This window comes from Carettochelys insculpta, chromosome 16 (genome assembly GCF_033958435.1).
Source record: "Carettochelys insculpta isolate YL-2023 chromosome 16, ASM3395843v1, whole genome shotgun sequence".
NCBI classification, from domain to species: domain Eukaryota; kingdom Metazoa; phylum Chordata; order Testudines; family Carettochelyidae; genus Carettochelys; species Carettochelys insculpta.
In genome coordinates, this window is record NC_134152.1 from 23,882,068 (window position 1) to 23,900,583 (window position 18,516).

The 18,516-nt window shown below is 44.6% G+C and overlaps 1 protein-coding gene across 5 annotated transcripts in view; it reads right to left on the minus strand.

The window, feature by feature from the left end:
• Positions 1–4,637: 4,637 nt before the first annotated feature.
• The window catches only part of TECPR1 (tectonin beta-propeller repeat containing 1), a 66,686-nt gene continuing 52,807 nt past the window's right edge, over positions 4,638–18,516 (minus strand). For all 5 annotated transcript variants that reach the window (XM_075011156.1, XM_075011152.1, XM_075011155.1 and 2 more), the window contains 12 exons: positions 17,028–17,182; positions 15,306–15,433; positions 14,929–15,031; positions 14,144–14,240; positions 13,624–13,703; positions 13,066–13,122; positions 12,066–12,240; positions 10,973–11,108; positions 9,755–9,847; positions 8,342–8,448; positions 7,801–7,920; positions 4,638–6,903 (listed from right to left, as the gene is read on the minus strand). In XM_075011156.1, the coding sequence (XP_074867257.1) occupies positions 6,706–6,903; positions 7,801–7,920; positions 8,342–8,448; positions 9,755–9,847; positions 10,973–11,108; positions 12,066–12,240; positions 13,066–13,122; positions 13,624–13,703; positions 14,144–14,240; positions 14,929–15,031; positions 15,306–15,433; positions 17,028–17,182 (1,449 nt within the window). In that variant the 3' untranslated portion in view covers positions 4,638–6,705. The remainder of the gene's footprint in view (positions 6,904–7,800; positions 7,921–8,341; positions 8,449–9,754; positions 9,848–10,972; positions 11,109–12,065; positions 12,241–13,065; positions 13,123–13,623; positions 13,704–14,143; positions 14,241–14,928; positions 15,032–15,305; positions 15,434–17,027; positions 17,183–18,516) is intronic.

The window sequence follows — 18,516 nt, forward strand, 5'->3', positions numbered from 1 at the left end:
AATAGCCTTAAAATAAGAATGGAGTGTACAAAATTACTTCAGCTTTAAGTCATACTAAAATATCCTTAAACATTGGTTCAAATCTTTGATATGAAAAAATCTAGAGAATACAAGAGAATATAAATATATTGAAAATAAGTATTTGTGATAGCAGCAGCTTGTTTTTTCAGAAACTTGAATATGACTTAAAATTATTAGTTTTGTTTATTAAATTGTTTGAACTTGCACAGTTGTAGGTGTAACTTAATGATAAATGGTACGGATGTGTATATACAATGTTGAATTCTATTTGTAAATGAGGAGCAATCATAGCTGAGGTTTTCCTATTGTAATTTAATACAGGTATGAGGTTTTTGGCAATACATCATAGTTAATGAAATTTCAGGTCAATTCGTCTTGCAATTGTGTACATTTTTAAATTGTAATATTTCTACTGTATATTGATTATCATGCATAGTGTGATTCAATAAATTGCTTGTAATTTAAAAACTATTTAATATTCAAAAATAAAATATGGTTATATATTTATAACCTTTGTGTCTGTGTTCATTTATTGGCCCAACTCATGTCTTGTACTTGTTGGGCTCCTTGTTTCAATGAAATCGGTGAAACTGCTGTGGGAGTGAAATGAATGTGGTCATAAGAGAGAAACTAGGTAGCATCTATTCAACACCCAGGTGCCTCCCTGACTGACACAGCATAACAAAGCCTATATTAGATGGCATATTTTGGCTTCCTGATCCTGTTTGCTAATATCAAAACAAAAAAGCAGTCAGGTAGCACTTTAAAGACTAACAAAGTAATTTATTAGGTGAGCTTTTGTTGGACAGACCCTCTTCAGACCATAGCCATACCAGAACAGACTCAGTATTTGTGGCTATGGTCTGAAGAACTGGGTCTGTCCCACGAAAGCTCACCTAATAAATTATTTTGTTGGTCTTTAAAGTGCTACTTGACTGCATTGTTGTTTTGATAGCACATAGACTAGCAGGGCTCCCTCTCTGTTACTGTTTGCTAATGTGTGTGACTATCATTGGAACGTTACATTGCATAATGCAGGGGTCGGCAACCTTTCTGAGGGGGAGTGCCAAAATTTGACCTTTTGTCCTCTATGTACAGTCTGAGGGCTGGTGGTACTTTTTTAAAGTCACTAATAGTCCTACTTAAACAGCTTCATTAATAAATGAAGATGCAGAGCTTTATTGTTTAGGTGGTAGTTGATAGCATTATCTGGACTTTTGTTAATCCACAGGCAGTGTGGCTTTGAGCAAGCTCCTAGCTGCATGCGGGAGGAGGGGCAGGGCTGAGCTGCCTCGCATGCCAGTGAAAATGGGCTTGTGTGCAGCTCTTGGCACCCATGCCGGGGGTCACTGACCCCTGGTGTAATGCATAACCTCTACAGAGAAGCACTATTTAAAGTACAGCATAGATTTAATTTGTCATAATACCTTTCAAGTGAGAATGTGTTAGTTTCTTGCATTCCTCATGGTGTTTTTTGCCATAATTACATGAGATTTAGTAGCAATTACACACACGTGCACGTCTTTATATAAAGAAAATAAAACCACTTCTGAGCTGTGTCTACACGTGCACGCTACTTCGAAGTAGCGGCACTAACTTCGAAATAGCGCCCGTCGCGGCTACACGCGTCGGGCGCTATTTCGAAGTTAACTTCGACGTTAGGCGGCGAGACATCGAAGTCGCTAACCTCATGAGGGGATCGGAATAGCGCCCTACTTCGACGTTCAACGTCGAAGTAGGGACCGTGTAGACTATCCGCGTCCCGCAACTTTGAAATAGCGGGGTCCACCATGGCGACCATCAGCTGAGGGGTTGAGAGACGCTCTCTCTCCAGCCCCTGCGGGGCTCTGTGGTCACCGTGGGCAGCAGCCCTTAGCCCAGGGCTTCTGGCTGCTGCTGCGGCAGCTGGGGATCCATGCTGCAGGCACAGGGTCTGCAACCAGTTGTCGGCTCTGTGTATTTTGTGTTGTTTAGTGCAACTGTGTCTGGGAGGGGCCCTTTAAGGGAGCGGCTTGCTGTTGAGTCCGCCCTGTGACCCTGTCTGCAGCTGTGCCTGGCACCCTTATTTCGATCTGTGCTACTTTGGCATGTAGACGTTCCCTCGCAGCGCCTATTTCGATGTGGTGCTGCGCAACGTCGAAGTTGAACATCGACGTTGCCAGCCCTGGAAGACGTGTAGACGTTACTCATCGAAATAGCCTATTTCGATGTAGGCTTCACGTGTAGACGTAGCCCTGGTGATATATGATCCCTTGGAAAATGAAGATGAAGGGGAAAAGAATTCAGGAGAACTGGCAGTATTTTAAAGTCTTACTGAAGGCATAGGAACAAATCATCCCGCTGCATAGTAAGAACTGCAAATGTGGTAGGCAACCAGCTTGGCATAACAGGGAAGTCCTTGGTCAGCTTAAACTCAAAAGGGATGTGTATAAGAAGTGGAAACATTGACAGTTGACTAAGAAGGGGTATAAGCATATGGCTGGAGAATGCTGGACACTAATCAGGACAGCAAAAGCACAATTGGAACTGCAGCTGGCAAGGGATGCAAAGGGTAACAAGAAGGGTTTCTATAGGCATAAGAGGCTTATCAGGGAAGGTGTGGGCCATTACTGGATGAGAGAGGTAACCTAGTGACAGCTGATGTAAGAAATGCTGCAGTATTCAATGCTGTTTTTTGGCTCAGTCTTCACGGACAAGGACAGCTCCCACACTACAGTGCTAGACAATGCAGCTTGGGAAGGTGGAGGGCAGCCCTTGGTGGAGAAGGAGCAGGTTAAGAGCTACTTTAAAAAAACTAGATGTACGCAAATCCCTGGGTCTGGATTTAATGCACCTAAAGGTACTGAGGGAATTGACAGATGCCATTGCAGAGCCTTTGGCCATTATCTTTGAAGGCTCTTGGAGATGGGGAGAGATCCCAGATGACTGGAAAAAGGTAAACAATAGTGCCCATCTTTAAAAAAGGAAAGGACGACAATCCAGGGAACTATAGACTGGTCAGCGTTACCTCAGTCCCTGGGAAAATAATGGAGGGGATCCTTAAGGAATCCATTTTGGAGCACTTGGCAGAGGGGAGAGTGATCAATGTGGATTCACCAAGGGCAAATTGTGCCTGACCACTCTTATTAGCTTCTATGTTGAGGTAACAGGATCTGTGGACATGGGTATGTCTACATTTTAAAAGTTACAGTGTACAGCCAGGTACAAAACTCTGCCTGACAAGTCCCACAAACCAAACCCAGAACTAAAAATTTTTAAAAATGATCTGACTAAATACCCACTTCCTCACCTGTCATTTCTTCTAAGATTCCTCTGTAGGTGTGGCTGGACAAACTAATGCAGGTCAGACCATTTTTTAAAATACATTAATGGCAGCCACATGTACCTCTCTGGGACAACTTGTTTGTGCAACTGTTCTTAGAGAGGAGGCATGTGGCTGGGGGGGGGTGTGCATTTTGGGGTCTATGATGAGGGGAACACAGCAAGGGGCTTGCGGGGCAGCTTTTATTGGCAAGTCCCCTTTGGTAGGCTTCTTTGGGGCCAGGGGAGAAATGGACCTAACTTGGTAACTTTCCAACATTGCTGCTATGTACCTCAATAGCGACTCTGTCCACTGCTGAAATATTATGCTCAGTACATCTCTTAGTGAGACTTGGCCACACATCGCTAACCTGGACTTTAGCAGGAACAAAGCTACCTTTTGTATTAAATTACTGTGAGATGAGAATGTCCTTTTACAAGGCGACCTTGAGCTGCTAAAGACTAATCCCCCCTGAAACACACAAGGGAAGCGTTACGCAAGCACTAACTTACAATTCAAGGTCAGCTGTCATGGAAAAGGCATTTTATAGGGGTTGACTCTACTTGTTTCTGGGGTGGTGGTTCAGATAGACAACTCAGTGTACTAGCCAGGAGGACAGGGTGAGGTTGTGTACAGGGGTCTCTAGTTTTCTTGCTAGGTTTTGATTTACAGACAGTTGAGTTGTGCTGGATCCTGGTCCCATTTCTTATTCCATCTTGACTGTTTACATAGGCCCTGAATGAGCAATGCCCCAAAGCATGTGCTTAAGAGCTTTGCTGAATGTCTAGGTACTGGAGGAAAGTGATAAACTTAATATTGGGTGACACATGCTAGGGAAGTCTAATGCATCTTGTGGGGTGGTGGGGAGGGTTTTAAGCACCTCAGTGAGCAATACATTACATTGCTCCAGGACTCTCCAATGTTCCATAGACTTTAAAATCCTTTGCAGTAAGATTGGATGAATGGGGAAGATAGCAGTTTAGCTGCCAAGACAGCATATCATTGGGTGGATTCAGTGCTTGGCCTCAATAATGGTGTATTGTCGTAAGTTATTACAGTATGTGGCAAACCATACTGCATAATCTAACAGTTAAGGCAATATCGGATAGCTAGTGGTACAGAGAGGCAGTATGAAAGGTAGGCCTTCCCTCAGTAAATACCCTGCTGCTGTCAGCTGGGACCTGGTTCTGACTCAACAAAATAGCTGTGGTATTTTATTTTTTCCAGGAGTGTTAAAAGTGCAAGCAGCTACCCCTCATTTTGAACTAGTAGTTAGTGACAGGAGTTTCTCTTGGACAAAAATCAAGAGGATTTCACAACAGGAACCTTTCTTCTGAAAGATGAATTTTATTTTTCAAAATCCATTTAAACCTTCAACCAATTTCAGTAAAAAGATTATCTCACAGTTATGGGGCTGAGCTACATGTTAATTCCATCTGTTGGTTTCTACTTCAAGAAGCCTTTCAGGGCAGAGATTTGGTACTCAAGCATATGTTATTTTGCATATGTTGCCTTAAACAGCTTTTTGTTCATAAGATTAAAAAAGGGGTTGGCAATGCTGGAGGGGAAAAAAAGGAGAGAACACATGATTACATTACCATTTATTTTATTGACTCGGTTGGTATTATATGTAACGCTTGCATTTCTGATGTAAACACTAGCTATTCAAAAGGAAAATATAAGTTGACCTGACATACCGCAGAGAAAAAGCAAGCCTAATAAGTAACCTAAGACTACGTGTGATAATGCTATTAACTATACTGATTTGAAACAACTGCTGTGTAACTTACAGAATTGTGTGTAACCTAGCATATATATGAGTGGAGTGAATACAAATGTCACTTAAGACACCTGAAACACTACAGATGTAAAAAATAAACTATAATCACATATTGGGAAAAATTCAGTAGGTTAGATTGTAGCATCTAAGATTTTTTTTCACATTTGGCTGTAAACAGTGCCTTGGCATTAAAATACCCAATATATATTTAATACAGGCAGCCAGTACTTCTACAAATACAATACTTGAGACCATACCACACTGCTATAAAAATAACTCCATAAACAATCACACACAATAGAGGGAAACAGAATTTAAACTCACAGTGCTACCACTGAGACACTCAAACATTCCCACTGTGTGCAAGATTAGACCGTCAGTGAAAACCTCTCCAAGCTACATGGGATAAAGCCTGGTTCTGCCCTCCTGAAACCAGTAGGAGCTGAAGGCTCTCCACATAGCTGCCTGGTGTTGATCACCTCCTGCATCGGACTTTAAAATAAGAGAATTTCAGAGGAGCATTTAACTGCGCTTTTCATGCAGAACAGAACTGAGGAATAATGTACATGAAGGTGTTTACTTTCTAGGAGATGAGCCAGAAATCCATTAGCAGAGATAAACCTAACAGCAGAGCCCAATTCTGTGTGTGTGCTAGTCCACACTGACTACTGCACTGTAGTAACTGGGGTCCTCTTCCTACACGAAGTTGGAATTAGGGCTAGGACTTTTTCCAGGCTCACACGAAGAGACTTGGACAAAGCACAAAGTGTGAGCCATTGCCGACAGATCTGAGCACAAGGCTAAAATGTTAATCAGATCTGAGATGGAAAAATAAAGAGCAGCATATGCTGCCACCCCCACTGGCAGAGTAAGAATTCCACTGGCGACAATTGGACCACTTGTAACATAAGCTCTTGTCTGCATGCGAATGGGAACCAGAAATTGGCTCTTACTGATGTGTTCTCCCTCAGCCCCAATCCAGCAAACACAAACTTAGGTGCATGTGGAAGTAATTTATGCAAGCAATTTTGATGTCAGGGTAGCACTGAAGTTAAGGGGATAACTCACATGAGCAAAGTTAATCATTGACATATAGCCTTTGCAGGATCAGAACCCTAGATTTTGCACTGCAGAGCAAGGACTAGTGCTCACTGTAAATCAATTTGTAAAATCCTCCTCCCTGCCCCAAGAGGAGGAAGTCTACAAAACTGGAGAGCAGCATAAAAGAGGAGTGAGTGTTAAGGGACATAAGGAATTTAAAGACGTCCACAGAAAAGTAAATGCCAGTAGGCAAAATATTCACATTCATACAGTTGGTGTAGCAGCTATAAACAGGGATCGGGGCTATTCCTGCAGCAACAAACAGCACCTCATCTCTTGACAAAACAGTGTCGATTCCACCAAGCCATACTTGGTAGTTTAAGAATAAATTAAACATTAAAATGCCCATGTTGCATATTCCAGTGCTATAAAATTCAACTGTGTAATTAGAAGGCTAAATTCTGAGCAGAAATTGATTTAGTTTGGTGTGTCCTAGAGTTTGTTGTTTTTAAAATTACTTTATATACTGGGGAGGCTCTTTGTTTCCTAAGAACAGCACATACTAACAATTAACAGAGTTTCTGTCTAGCTCCTGCCCTTCAGTAACCATCAAGGTGGTTTTAGAATGGTTTCCTTTTCCCCCATTATCCCCATCTTCTAGATCTGCTGACTTTGCTGAATGTTCTTCAAAGGTCTCAGGTAAAGCCGCCTTTGGAGCTTCAGTTGCATTTCCTCTGACTGTAATGTGCTCCCATCCACCCTACAGCAGATTAAAGGAAACATCACAATTTGATTCAAAGCTTTGGGGACAGAAAGGTTTTTGCATCATTTATTTTTAATACCTCAGCTCAGAGAAAGAACTCCTGATAAAATCCTGGCCCCTAACATGAGCAGCTCCCAGAGGGAGCTGGGTGCATATCTGTCTGGTCCGCACACTGCAGCGGTCACATGCCCATGACTCATACTCCCTTCACACTCCAGTTAGAGCTTCTAAAGCAGATGTGATACACATGCAAGCAAAGGAGCAGGCCCAGACAAGGATTAGTATTCTGCATAATGGGGATTGGGTGAAATCCTCTCTCTGCTGGAAATCGGAATTTTGCCATCAGCTTCAAAAGGGCTAAGATTTCAGCGAGAGTGTTTAAATATCTGCTCTCCACCACTGCAGCTGAGAATAGTACGGTGTCATGACAATGGGAGCTAATCATGAACTGTCCACACTGAAGCTTTACTTTTTAAAAGGCTACCAAGTAAGCAGCTGTGTTGTATTGCGTTTCTTTAATCTGTGCTAACTACACAATTAAAAATTGCCACTGAAGTCTTCACTAAAAAGTTTAATTTTGTGCCCGAAGCTTAAATGACATTCTTTTAAAGACTGGTCTAACATAAATGATGTGTGATTGCACAAAACACTTCAGATGGCTCTTTTTAAAAAAATGTAATGACTCACGCGCTCCGTACTGAGAACAAGGACAGGGTCCACTTCAGAGTACAGGGTGAAAGGCCAGTTTCCTGACTCCCACAAAGGGATGAGTATCTATCCAACATGCTGAAGCCTGCTGAAGCCAAGACTGTACCTTCCTCGACAGACATTGCCCCACCACCTGTAACTGTGTGGATACCAACTCTAGATCAATAATGGGCCCCCAACACTCACCCCAATGCCATAGTCCCACGCGACCCCTTTCGGTTCCAATGGTTGGACTCCTGTCCGATGACAGACTGTCCCACAACTGAGGCTGTGACTTCCCTGCACTTTGTCAGCTATCACCCAAACCTTCAAGAGAGAGAATAAAATGTTTCACATACAGCCTCCTCCTCTGAAATGCAAATCAGGACAGTTCCCAGGTCAGTCACATCCATAAACAGCTCCCATGCCTGGTTACAGGGACCTCACTTAGAGCAAAATTTGGACAAAGAGAAACCCAAACAACCCTATGCAAATGAGAGCCTGGGATGCAGATTATCAGTGATATCCCAGTGACACTTCCTGAAGATGGCTGACAATACAGGCTGTTTGCACAGCCTCAGTGGGACAGCAGAAGTCTGTGTTACCATTTCAGAGCTCATTTTCACATTGTCAGGATACCAGCATGTGAATCCCTGTCTTGTAGGGGAAAACAGGATTAGACACCAGTGTTTAATGATGATTTAATCATGTCATTTATAACTAGTGAAATGCAAAATTATATACATACCTGATCCAGGGGCCCCACGGAAACTTTACGGATATTATTTGAAACATGGTCCCAGTGAGACCCTTGAGGGTAGCTTGGTGTGATTCCCTGACGGTACCAGAGATTACCTGTAAATAGATCAATTAAATTCTAGGAAGGAAAGGATGGTCTTTCTGGAGCTCATGTAGGATGAGCCCATTGTACTTAAGTCATGAATACTGCACTGTTTAATTAAAAGTCATAAGTGATTGGCAGTTAGGATTCCACAGAAGACAAGAAAGGGTTATTACACTTCTTCACTAGTGTGTGGAATGTAATATTTTATGTTTACCCCATTACGACTTTCCTGAATAAAGATGCACACCCTAAGTTGTGAAGTTACTTGGGGAAAGGACAAGGCATTATAGCTTTACAAAGACCTATATACACCATTGGCACCACAGAAGTAAGGCAAGAGGAAGGAGTTCCCTCAGACAGGACCCTGCAGGGTGAAGGCTCATTTCTTCAGTGGAAGGATCCTTCAAATTTTGTCTAATGATAATGCACCAGTTTGCTTGCTATAGATGTTGTGCCTGGCTCACTGCAAGCCATTCTTCCCACAGGTTTGCATGTTTTTGGGTTTCTGGCAAAGCCCCTTAATGACACGAGAGATGTAACTTTCTTTTTTGTGACAATCCAACAAATATTTAAAAAAAAAAAGTTACAGATGCCATGTCCATGTTATCTCTGGCACTAGCTGTGTCCAATACAAATCTTAGGAGTCCCATAATTACCCATTAGATCACGCAGCCTTCGGGTGGCCATCCGTCCCATTTTTCCTAGGACAGTCTCTTATTTAAGCTGTCTCAGAGGCATCCCAACTTCAAGAAAACTGGCAAATTGTCCCATATTTTGTGGGGCTCCTGTTCACTGGCACTCCATGTCTCAAGGCAGCAGCCCCTGCTGCCAGGGAGCTCTTCCGTTGGACCGCTCCCCCATTCTCTGGCAGCCCCCACTGCTGGTGAGCTCTGTAACGGGGCAGCCTCCTCATTCCCTGGTGCCCCCCTGGTGGGAGGTTGCGGAGCCCCCATCCTCCACTACCCCTCATCAGGAGGCTGCAGAACCCCCATCCCTGGTGCCTCACTGTGGGTCAGTTGCCCCCATTGCTGAGGAGCCCTGACTAGGAACAGCAGCCCCCTCACCCCAGGAGGCCAATGTCCTGTATTTGCCATAGGGCAACATGGTCACCCTACTTAGTCCACCACTGTGCCAAAGCCAGGCTAGTCCTTCTGAACACACAAAGGACCAGATCCTCAGGTTACATAAACCAGCAACGCTCCACTAACTTCAATGGAGCAATGCCAATTTACACTGTTGGAGGATCTGGCCCAGAGTTTTGTTTTAAAGCAATCAGACCTCTGGTTCATTTCTGACTCCTTGTCATTCACCACTCACCATTTTTATCCACCGCCAAGACGGACGTCCGTCCTACTGAGACCTGTTTTAACTTTTGTTTCGGAGGTGAAGGAATATGGTACCAACAGTCGCCTAAATGTTGAAAGTAAATTAATGAGACATTGAAAAAACAGCAGTAAGAACAGTGTTGTAATAGGCCAAAGAAAACTTTGTGTTTAGAAACCGTAGGGGTTGGAGCAAGAGAAATCATTAGCTGGACAAGGCGGGAGTGAATCCCGGCAGAGGGAACTCACAAGCCTTCCAGCCCTGACTGTAGAACAACATGACTGGCAGACCTAAGAAGTGCTGGTCTAAAAGTGAAGCACACTCATAACATTAATCTCCATTTGAGTTACAGTTAGGCTTGGTCTACAGCAGGATGGTAAGTTGATTTCAGATACCCAATTCTACCTACAGCAATTGCGCAGCTAGAATCCACATATCTGAAATGGACACACCTGACTGTCTGCACTGAGGGAGGTCGATGGGTGCGTTTCACCTGCTGACCTCCCTTACTCCTTGCGAGAGTGAGGAGCACAGGGGTCAGCTGCTGACCCCAGACAGATTGATTTCGTGCATCTCCACCAGATGCACAAACTCCAACTATGGAAAATTCCCCCGGCCAGGGTCAATCTTCCCAGAAGTGCAGACGAAGCCACAGTGAGAACACTTAGCACTTACATGGCCCTTCTCATTGGTAGGTCACAAAGCACTTCACGACAGCTGCCAGGATCCCTGTCCCCACTGTCCAGCTGGGAAAACTGAGGCATCAAGTGGTTAAAGTAAAGGATGGGAACCTGTTTCATAGAAAGCAACCTCCTTGCCCAGCTCGATATCTTGCACATTCAGGTGGATGAATGCTGGATGGGTCTCTACCCTGACTTGTCAACAGAGTTTGGCCTGGAGAATTTAAAGAGCAATGTTGTTGACTGGGATAAAATGGGGCTGCCTTGTGGGCAAGGTTAGTAAAACTTGTCTTGGGCTTCCAAGAAGTTACCCAAATGCATTGCCAACAAAAGAAATGCATCCCAAGGTTTTATAGATGTTAATTAAACTTCTAAACCTTCTCAAAGAATGTTAATATAAGTGAGGCAGAGGCTGTTTAGTTGGTACCAGCCTCATCTTCTTTGCAGCAGGGACAATCAAATGTCACCATCCTGTACTTGTTCAGCTCACTGCATCCTCGGTGCAAGACCTGTTCTGTTACACAGCACTCACCTGCAGGTATTTTTGGAGACACTGAACCCCGGTAGAAGGTAGAGCCATCTCTTGCAATAGCCCAGACTTGGTGAAATGCCCCTATCGAGACTGACACGAAGGGCTGATCTGTTCCCACATGAAGCCATGATGTTCCCTAGCAAATGACAAAGATTAACTTTGTAAACATGCACCTGCTGTAGAACTGAGTAACACAGTCTGGATGCTGGCTGATAAGCCCCTAGTGGGAAAACCCTAATGAATGCAATTAGTTCTGAAGAGTAATTTTTACAGACTCCCATCTGACTTAGCAGACGGAGGTCTCTCTCTGGTTTGTTTAGCTTATATCCCTGTTGCTGTATAATCTTTTGTGCACTTCCACAGGCCTTTTTTGTATGAGCATTATGACTCTAGGTCAGATCTAACAATACAACTCTTGAGAGAGAACTGGAAGAAAAAAAGCCAGGAAACATCTGAAAATTTGTTATATTTTTTCCCCAAAAGTTCAAGATATCCATGTTTAAATTTAAATAATAAAGGAAACATTTCTACCAACTCTAGCTATCATCATCATCATCATCAACCATGGGCTCAGCACCCGTTGGTGTCCAATGCCTCCCTCACTCTAGATATGGCTTTTGCAATTTCTCTCTAGATGGAAGGTGAACGTGAACCTAGTATTAATTATACAAGGCACCGTGGATGTGTATGACTCCTTGTCAAAAAACACACAACACAACAGAAAGCCCACTGCTTAATGGACAGCCGCTTATTGACTAGAGGGGGCATAATGGTGGCATTAGCTTGGTCGGGTTCCTGCCTTGAGCAGTTTAATGTCTTAAGTCAGATGGCCATGCCCCTAATTCGAAGCCTCAGTGACTGAAGGGGAAGTAAAGGGGAGGGGTGTTAGGGAAACCTATGGGATAGGAGAAAAGACCAGGAGGCAGCATGAACTCAAGAGGTAGGGAATGATCATCATGTACTGCCTCAGAGGGGTGGAGCAGGAAAGGCGGCTGAAGAGAGACAAAACCCAATGAAGTGATCTGAGGGGGCACAGCACGTGCACACACTTTGAATTATGCTTATAGGAGAGAGGCAGGAAGGAGAAAGTCACCGCTGGATTTTGCTGTGTGACTCCGAGTCTGCACAGTACGTCTCCCTTGTCGCTAACTGCCCAGAGCGCTATCAATTCCTCCTTGTCTGCTGCTGACATAGGGATTATCGTGATGTCCCACAGGGTGATGGGGGGCACTTCCAGCCAGGGTCCATTGGTGATGATTTTGCATTTCCTAAAGGGAAAAAGCCCACAACCCTTTAGGATTAGCTCCTCCAGTGAGTCAGCTCGTGCTCACATTGACAGCGCAAATCAAAAGGTTAAGGGCTTGGGGAAATCCCCAAATCTTTTCATTAAAATTAATGGATGCTGTGGGAACCAGAGATGATACGCAACTAATGTTTTTGGTTTGAAAGGGGGCTGACACCAACCAAATCTGTTTCCAGCTTGAGTTTTGAAGTACTAGATATAGGAGAATGTTTGTTGGGGCTTCTTTTTCCAGAGCAACTTAATTAAAAAAAAATAAAAGAACCCAGAGACTTGGGAAAGTGAGATGATGGTAGGGAAGGACAGAGTGTCCCAAACACCTGAAATGAGCTTTCGTTTTGAATATTTTGTGTATTTAATAAACCCGAACCTGAGCAGGACTATGAATGTACACAATGGTTTGAGTTTCTAGAGAAGCCACTGGAAGGGGGCCAGTGAGGCAGGCTGCCTATAGAACCGTAGGCCAAGTGGGGACAGGGATGTACTGTAATTGTACTGTAATTAGATTATAGGAGCCTTAGCATGAACTGTGTGACTGGAAGGTTTTTCCTAAAAATCTCACCAAGTCACAATGGAAACATTGCAACACTTGTGTGCAAAGGCTGGGAGTGAAAAATGCTTTTTACGTGGTGGCGAAAACCATGGGCTTGCCCTGCTAGAGGTGGGTTCTTCATTAGCAAAAGGCAAGAGGAATGAAACCTGCAATGAAGAGGGCTGAAGGATGAACCAGCTTGCTCTTAAGAAATGGGTGTGTCAGAATTCTACACTCAATAGCCATAACTTAATTCCTTACCTGGCCCAGCGTCTTCGCCGTACAAAGTCCTTCATCGTCTTGTGGCCATGGTAGGATCTGCCAAAGAGAGGTGGTTTAATGCAGGTTTGAAAGGACTCGAATGAACCTCACATTTCAGCAACAGCCTGTCAGCACTGACTCTGCTTCTGTCTGGTGTTATTTTCCATGCAACTATTCTGTAAAAAGCTCCCCCTCATGCCACACCAGGTTGTGAAGATACCAGGCCTTGGCTTGCAACCACAAATAACTATTCCCCCACCCCCAGACACCTCAATGCCACTTTAGAAGACTGGAAAACCCTCAGTTTGCTGGATGGGATTTACTTTTCACCCTCTTCCCCAAATACATCAAATTCATACTCAACTTTGATTGTCACAGCTCTCCCCCACAACCTCAGTTTAGAAGGGGGCAAGTCAAGGTACAGATGCCACCATTAAACACAGCTCAAGTGCTAGTCAACCAGTTTTCATAATTGCTTGTGGTGTTGTTGTAGCCAATCAGGTGTCAGCCTGGCAGGACCAGGCCAAGTTTGTTAGATACAAGATGATAACTCCTTACGCTGGAAAGTCTGCTGCATACTGCCAGCCTTCCCGATCAGTTCCACCTGATATGTTGAAATCAATGTACCAGTCGGACACCTGGAATCAGAAGGATAACGTTAATAGGAGCAAACCAAAGTGAAGGAATAGGAGAGAGATCACCTTTCACCTCTTCTTCTCCACATTTTGCGCTGTAATTATTGTATGGAATGTTCTGATACTATTTACAGGACAACTTTGCCTATTAAGATCACCTTCCATTCTACGTCCCCAAGTACTTTGGGATGGGATTGCAAATGAGTCAACGAGGAATTGTGTTGGCAGTGGGGGAGGACAATCTATCTGCTATCATTAGAACATAGGGAAGGTTATTTCCATTGCACCAGTGAGGAAACTGGAGGTTAAAGGGACACAGCGGGTCAGAGGTATAAACCAGGAATGAATCCCAGATCTCCTGACCCTCCTTTCCTGTGCCCAGGTAACTGGGCCCTCCTTTTTTAAAATAAAAACATAGAAAACAATTTCAAGATAAAATTTACCCAAGACCACTGCGGCGATGGCGGCTTTGTATTAACTTTTGTGCATTCCTGTAAGCCAGTTGCATCACTCCACATGTACCTGTCTGTGGGCAGCCCTCTGCAACACAAGTACAATAAGGAATTAAGAGTCATCAGCAGTGACAGAAAAGCTCTTCACCTCTGCCTAGTACTTTCCACATCCACACTCTGGACACTAGCTTCAATCATTGCACTCTTGAAGAAGGGACTGAAATGAAATAGGTTTGTCCTGCAACTCAGTTGCCTTCCAAATAACGATAAAAGATCTCAAAAAACTCTTTCGCTTTAAAAACCAGGAGGGCGACTGTTGAGAATGGTGCTGGTTTCCAAAGACTGGTGGAAAATCCTTTCCCACCCACTAATGAGAAAAATTTACTAACTTCCACTTTCTTTATGCCCCCTGCCCCCATGTTGTCAGAATTAAATATGGCATCCCGAGGTCCCACTCAGGATCAGAGACCCCCTTTGCTTAGCTCTGTATGACATGCAGAAGGACAGTTCCAGACTAGAAGAGCTTATGCTCTATAACCTTAATCCTGTCATATGCTGCCTGCAGATAGGTTTTTTGCCTTCTTGGAAGTGTGCAGCTGTGCAATGCACTGCAGGACTGGGGCCTAGGAAGACATCCTTGAATGAATATTGACAAATCCGGCTTCTTAGAGCCCATGCACCTTCCATCTCCATTTAACATTACACATCAGGGACTGCACATAAAATAAGTTTAAAAACACCCTGACGTTTCACTTGACTATTATAAAAGCACACACCTGCTGCTATATCCGGTGACGGGATTCCACCGCTGGTTCTCATAGATATACACACATTTCACATCTGATTGCATGTAAGTATTATCAGCACTGCTGGCCAATCCTGTAGGCAATAAGCCATTAGGGTTAAAAGCAAAGTTAATGAAGAAAGTTGCTACAGTTCCAAGTTTTTTGCCAGGTGGAACTTTAATGCACTTCTTATTGCTCATTTCAAAGCCTAAGGCACAGAGCCTACTTCCTTTGCAGAGATGGGCTGTGCCCTTCAGATCCTTCTACAGGCCAGACACACTACGAAGATGGTGACTTGAAACATTTTGTTTGGGTGGTGTCACACTAGGACACGTACACACCCTGCCAGAATAAAAGTGTGTCATCACCTTGAACGAAGCCGCCTCCATATCCACCAGTATAAACCCAGGCCGTGTGGTCGTAACCTATGCCCCACACGATGCCACGGCTATTGCACTCTATCAGGCGGAGATGCCCTCCAATCTGACGCCAAAACCTGGAGGGGAAGAGACAATGTTTTACATGGGTTCTGTAGTGGTTTCAGGAACAGCTCATGTCACTTGTCCTGTGACTCAGTACTGGCTTAGGGAAGGTAGGAGGACAGCTCATTCGGTCGCCATCCAACTGTGGGGAAGGAGACTGATACCAGTTAAGAATGCTCCTTTTAACTGGCAACTGCCAGTGGCCTTTGTCAGCTTGGCTTGTGAGTTTGCAGCAGGTCAAACACCCCATTTATGTCCAAGTTTAACTCTGAATTTCCTGGTTTGTTACATTGTTGGTCTGTTTGGCACAGTTCACTGTGAGACGTGGGCCATTTTCACTTGTTAATTGTGGGTATTTGCACTCACCGTTCACTTCGTCCTGAAGCTTTAGGACTTTCTTTAGCTTAATACACAAAGGTATTCAGGGCTCTGATATGGCACTGGGGGAAGGCAGGAGGCCTGATGTGATTCCCTCACCTTCCACAGCAGCGGAGGCTTCCTTTCACTTATTCAAGAGGGACCCCCTTGGCTGCAGCTCTGAGGAAGTGCCCAGTAGAGGAAAATCCCTTCTTGTGGGCTGAGAGTCCTGCAGGGTGTAGTGCATGTGTCTGGGGAAGAGTGGGAAAGGCAAAGGGACAACGGTGGAACATGCCACTGGGGGAACGGGAGGAGTAGAAAAGAAGCGTGTAGGAATCGGTGGGGCATCAGGAACCTGGCAAGCTTTAGGGCCTCACTGGAGCCCTGTCTACCTCTCGCTTCTGCCGTTAGGGATCTGGGGGTACGTGTACACTGCAGCTGGAAGACGTGATTCCCAGTCAGGGCAAACAGACTCTTGCTAACTCTCCTCAAGCCGGCACACCAGAACAGCCCTCTAGCTACCCGAATACTTAGATTCCAGCCGCCAGCCCAAGATGCCATCCGTGCTGTAATCTCCTTCCATGCTTCTATTAGCGTCCTTGCTCAGATGACTTCATGCCAGTTTGTCTCCTACACTAGGAATCACACTGCCCAGCTGTGCTGTAAATGTGCCCAAGGCATTGCTAAGGTTTCATCATTCAGAAACACCTTGTGCTAGTCACTTCAAAGTTAGTGGCAAACATTTTACTTGCCTTAACCTGCCTGTTTTGAAGAAGATTAAGGGTCTCTTTGCATTTGGACTACAGTGGTCCAGGTTGCATTATCATCCTTAGAATAGAAACCCAGCTTCTGTCCTCTCTAATGAGGCTCCATAGCCAGGGGATGTGGGATTCTCAACTGCCTGACTTGGGTGTCCTAACGAATGCAATGTTTACAATGCCGCCCACTCATTTGCATCGGAGAATTTAGCACTCAACCCTCTCACGTCATTAATGAAATCTGACTGGAAACCTTGCAAGGTCTGGTTCCTAATGTGCAGCCTAAGCACGTGACCATCAAAATGGGACCCGAGGTCAATTCTCCAACTCTCCTTTGAAACCAAAGGGAACTCCATACCTCTCTCTGTCATCGGCTGCTACCTCTAGCATACTGCTCATTTCACAAAACAAACCACACAACCGCTGCTGGGGAAGTGAAGAAAATTCCAGCAACCTGAAATGCTCAGTAGAGAAGGGAACTTTAAAACCTTACATTTGATCACATGGCAGGTGCGGTGTGGCCTCCAATTCAGGACTTGGCTCGCTTACGAAGATGTCTCCTTTGCAGGTGATGGACCAGATGGCCTGGTGGGAGGGAGGGCCTTGAATCCGTCGGCTTTCACAGCAGGACATGCTCAGCAAAGCCAGCTATGATAAAAGGAAGGAACAAAGAGCAAGGAGGGGCATTTCATGGTGTGAACAAGTGGTTTTTGCTTCGTGCAGGTCAGGTAGCGCTAGAGAAAGGAGGTTTTCCCATGTGAACTAGCAGAGTTCAGACCAAAGGTGTCATGATCCATTGCTATAAGCATGATTTAGCTTTCTGGATTCCCAGAGCACTTCACAACACATCTGTCTCACTCTGTGGATGTACACAGAGACACACAGACACCCGAGCACTGAGCCACTGTTGATGGTAAATCGAGAGAACGTGTCACTTCTGTTGACAGCATTCTGCCATTCTCCCAGGAGACGGAACGCCTCTCTCGGCGGAATCTGTCGACTGAAAGCCAGCATGGATGCTCCGGGGGGGCCTCTGTTGACAGGCAGGGCTCCTGAGACACTGAGCAGCCCTGCCTGATGTGCTTCCAGCTGGCCATTCTGTCAAGTGAGTGGATTGATGGAGCGATCCACTTTTGTGTGTGGCTGCAATCTGTCAACAGAAGTTTTGTAGGATGATATCACAGAATCATAGAATACTAGGACTGGAAGGGACCATCGAGTCCAGCCCCCTGCCCTAATGGCAGGACCAAGTACTGTCTAAACCATTCTTGACAGACATCTATCAAACCTGTTCTTAAATGTCTCCAGCAATGGAGATTCCTCAGCCTCCCTAGGCAATTTATTCTACTGTTTGACCACCCTCACAGTTAAGAACTTTTTCCTAATGTCCAACCTAAACGTCCCTTGCTACAGTTTAAGTCCATTGCCTCTTGTTCTATCCTCAGAGGCCAAAAAGAACAAGTTTTTTCCCTCCTCCTTATGACACCCTTTTAGATACCTGAAGACTGCTATCATGTTGCTCCTCAATCTCCTCTTTTCCAAACTAAACAAGCCCAATTATTTCAGCCTTTCTTCTAAGGTCTCATTCTCTAGACCTTTAATCATTCTTGTCGCTCTTTTCTGGACCCTCTCTAATTTCTCCACATCTTTCTTGAACTGCAGTGCCCAGAACTGGACACAATACTCCAGCTGAAGCCTAACCAGCGCAGAGTAGAGCAGAAGAATGAGCTCTCCTGTCTTGTTCACGACACACCTGTTAATGCACACCAGAATCACGTTTGCTTTTTTTGCAACAGCATCACTGTTGACTCATATTTAGCTTGTGATCCACAATAACCCCTAGATTCCTTTCTGCTGTAGTCATTCCTAGACAGTTTCTCCCCATTCTGTACGTGTGAAACGGATGTCTTCCGACAGTATCTTCCGTAGACAGATAGTTGTAGTGTTACGTAGCCTTTGTGCCACAGAGATGCAATCAAGTG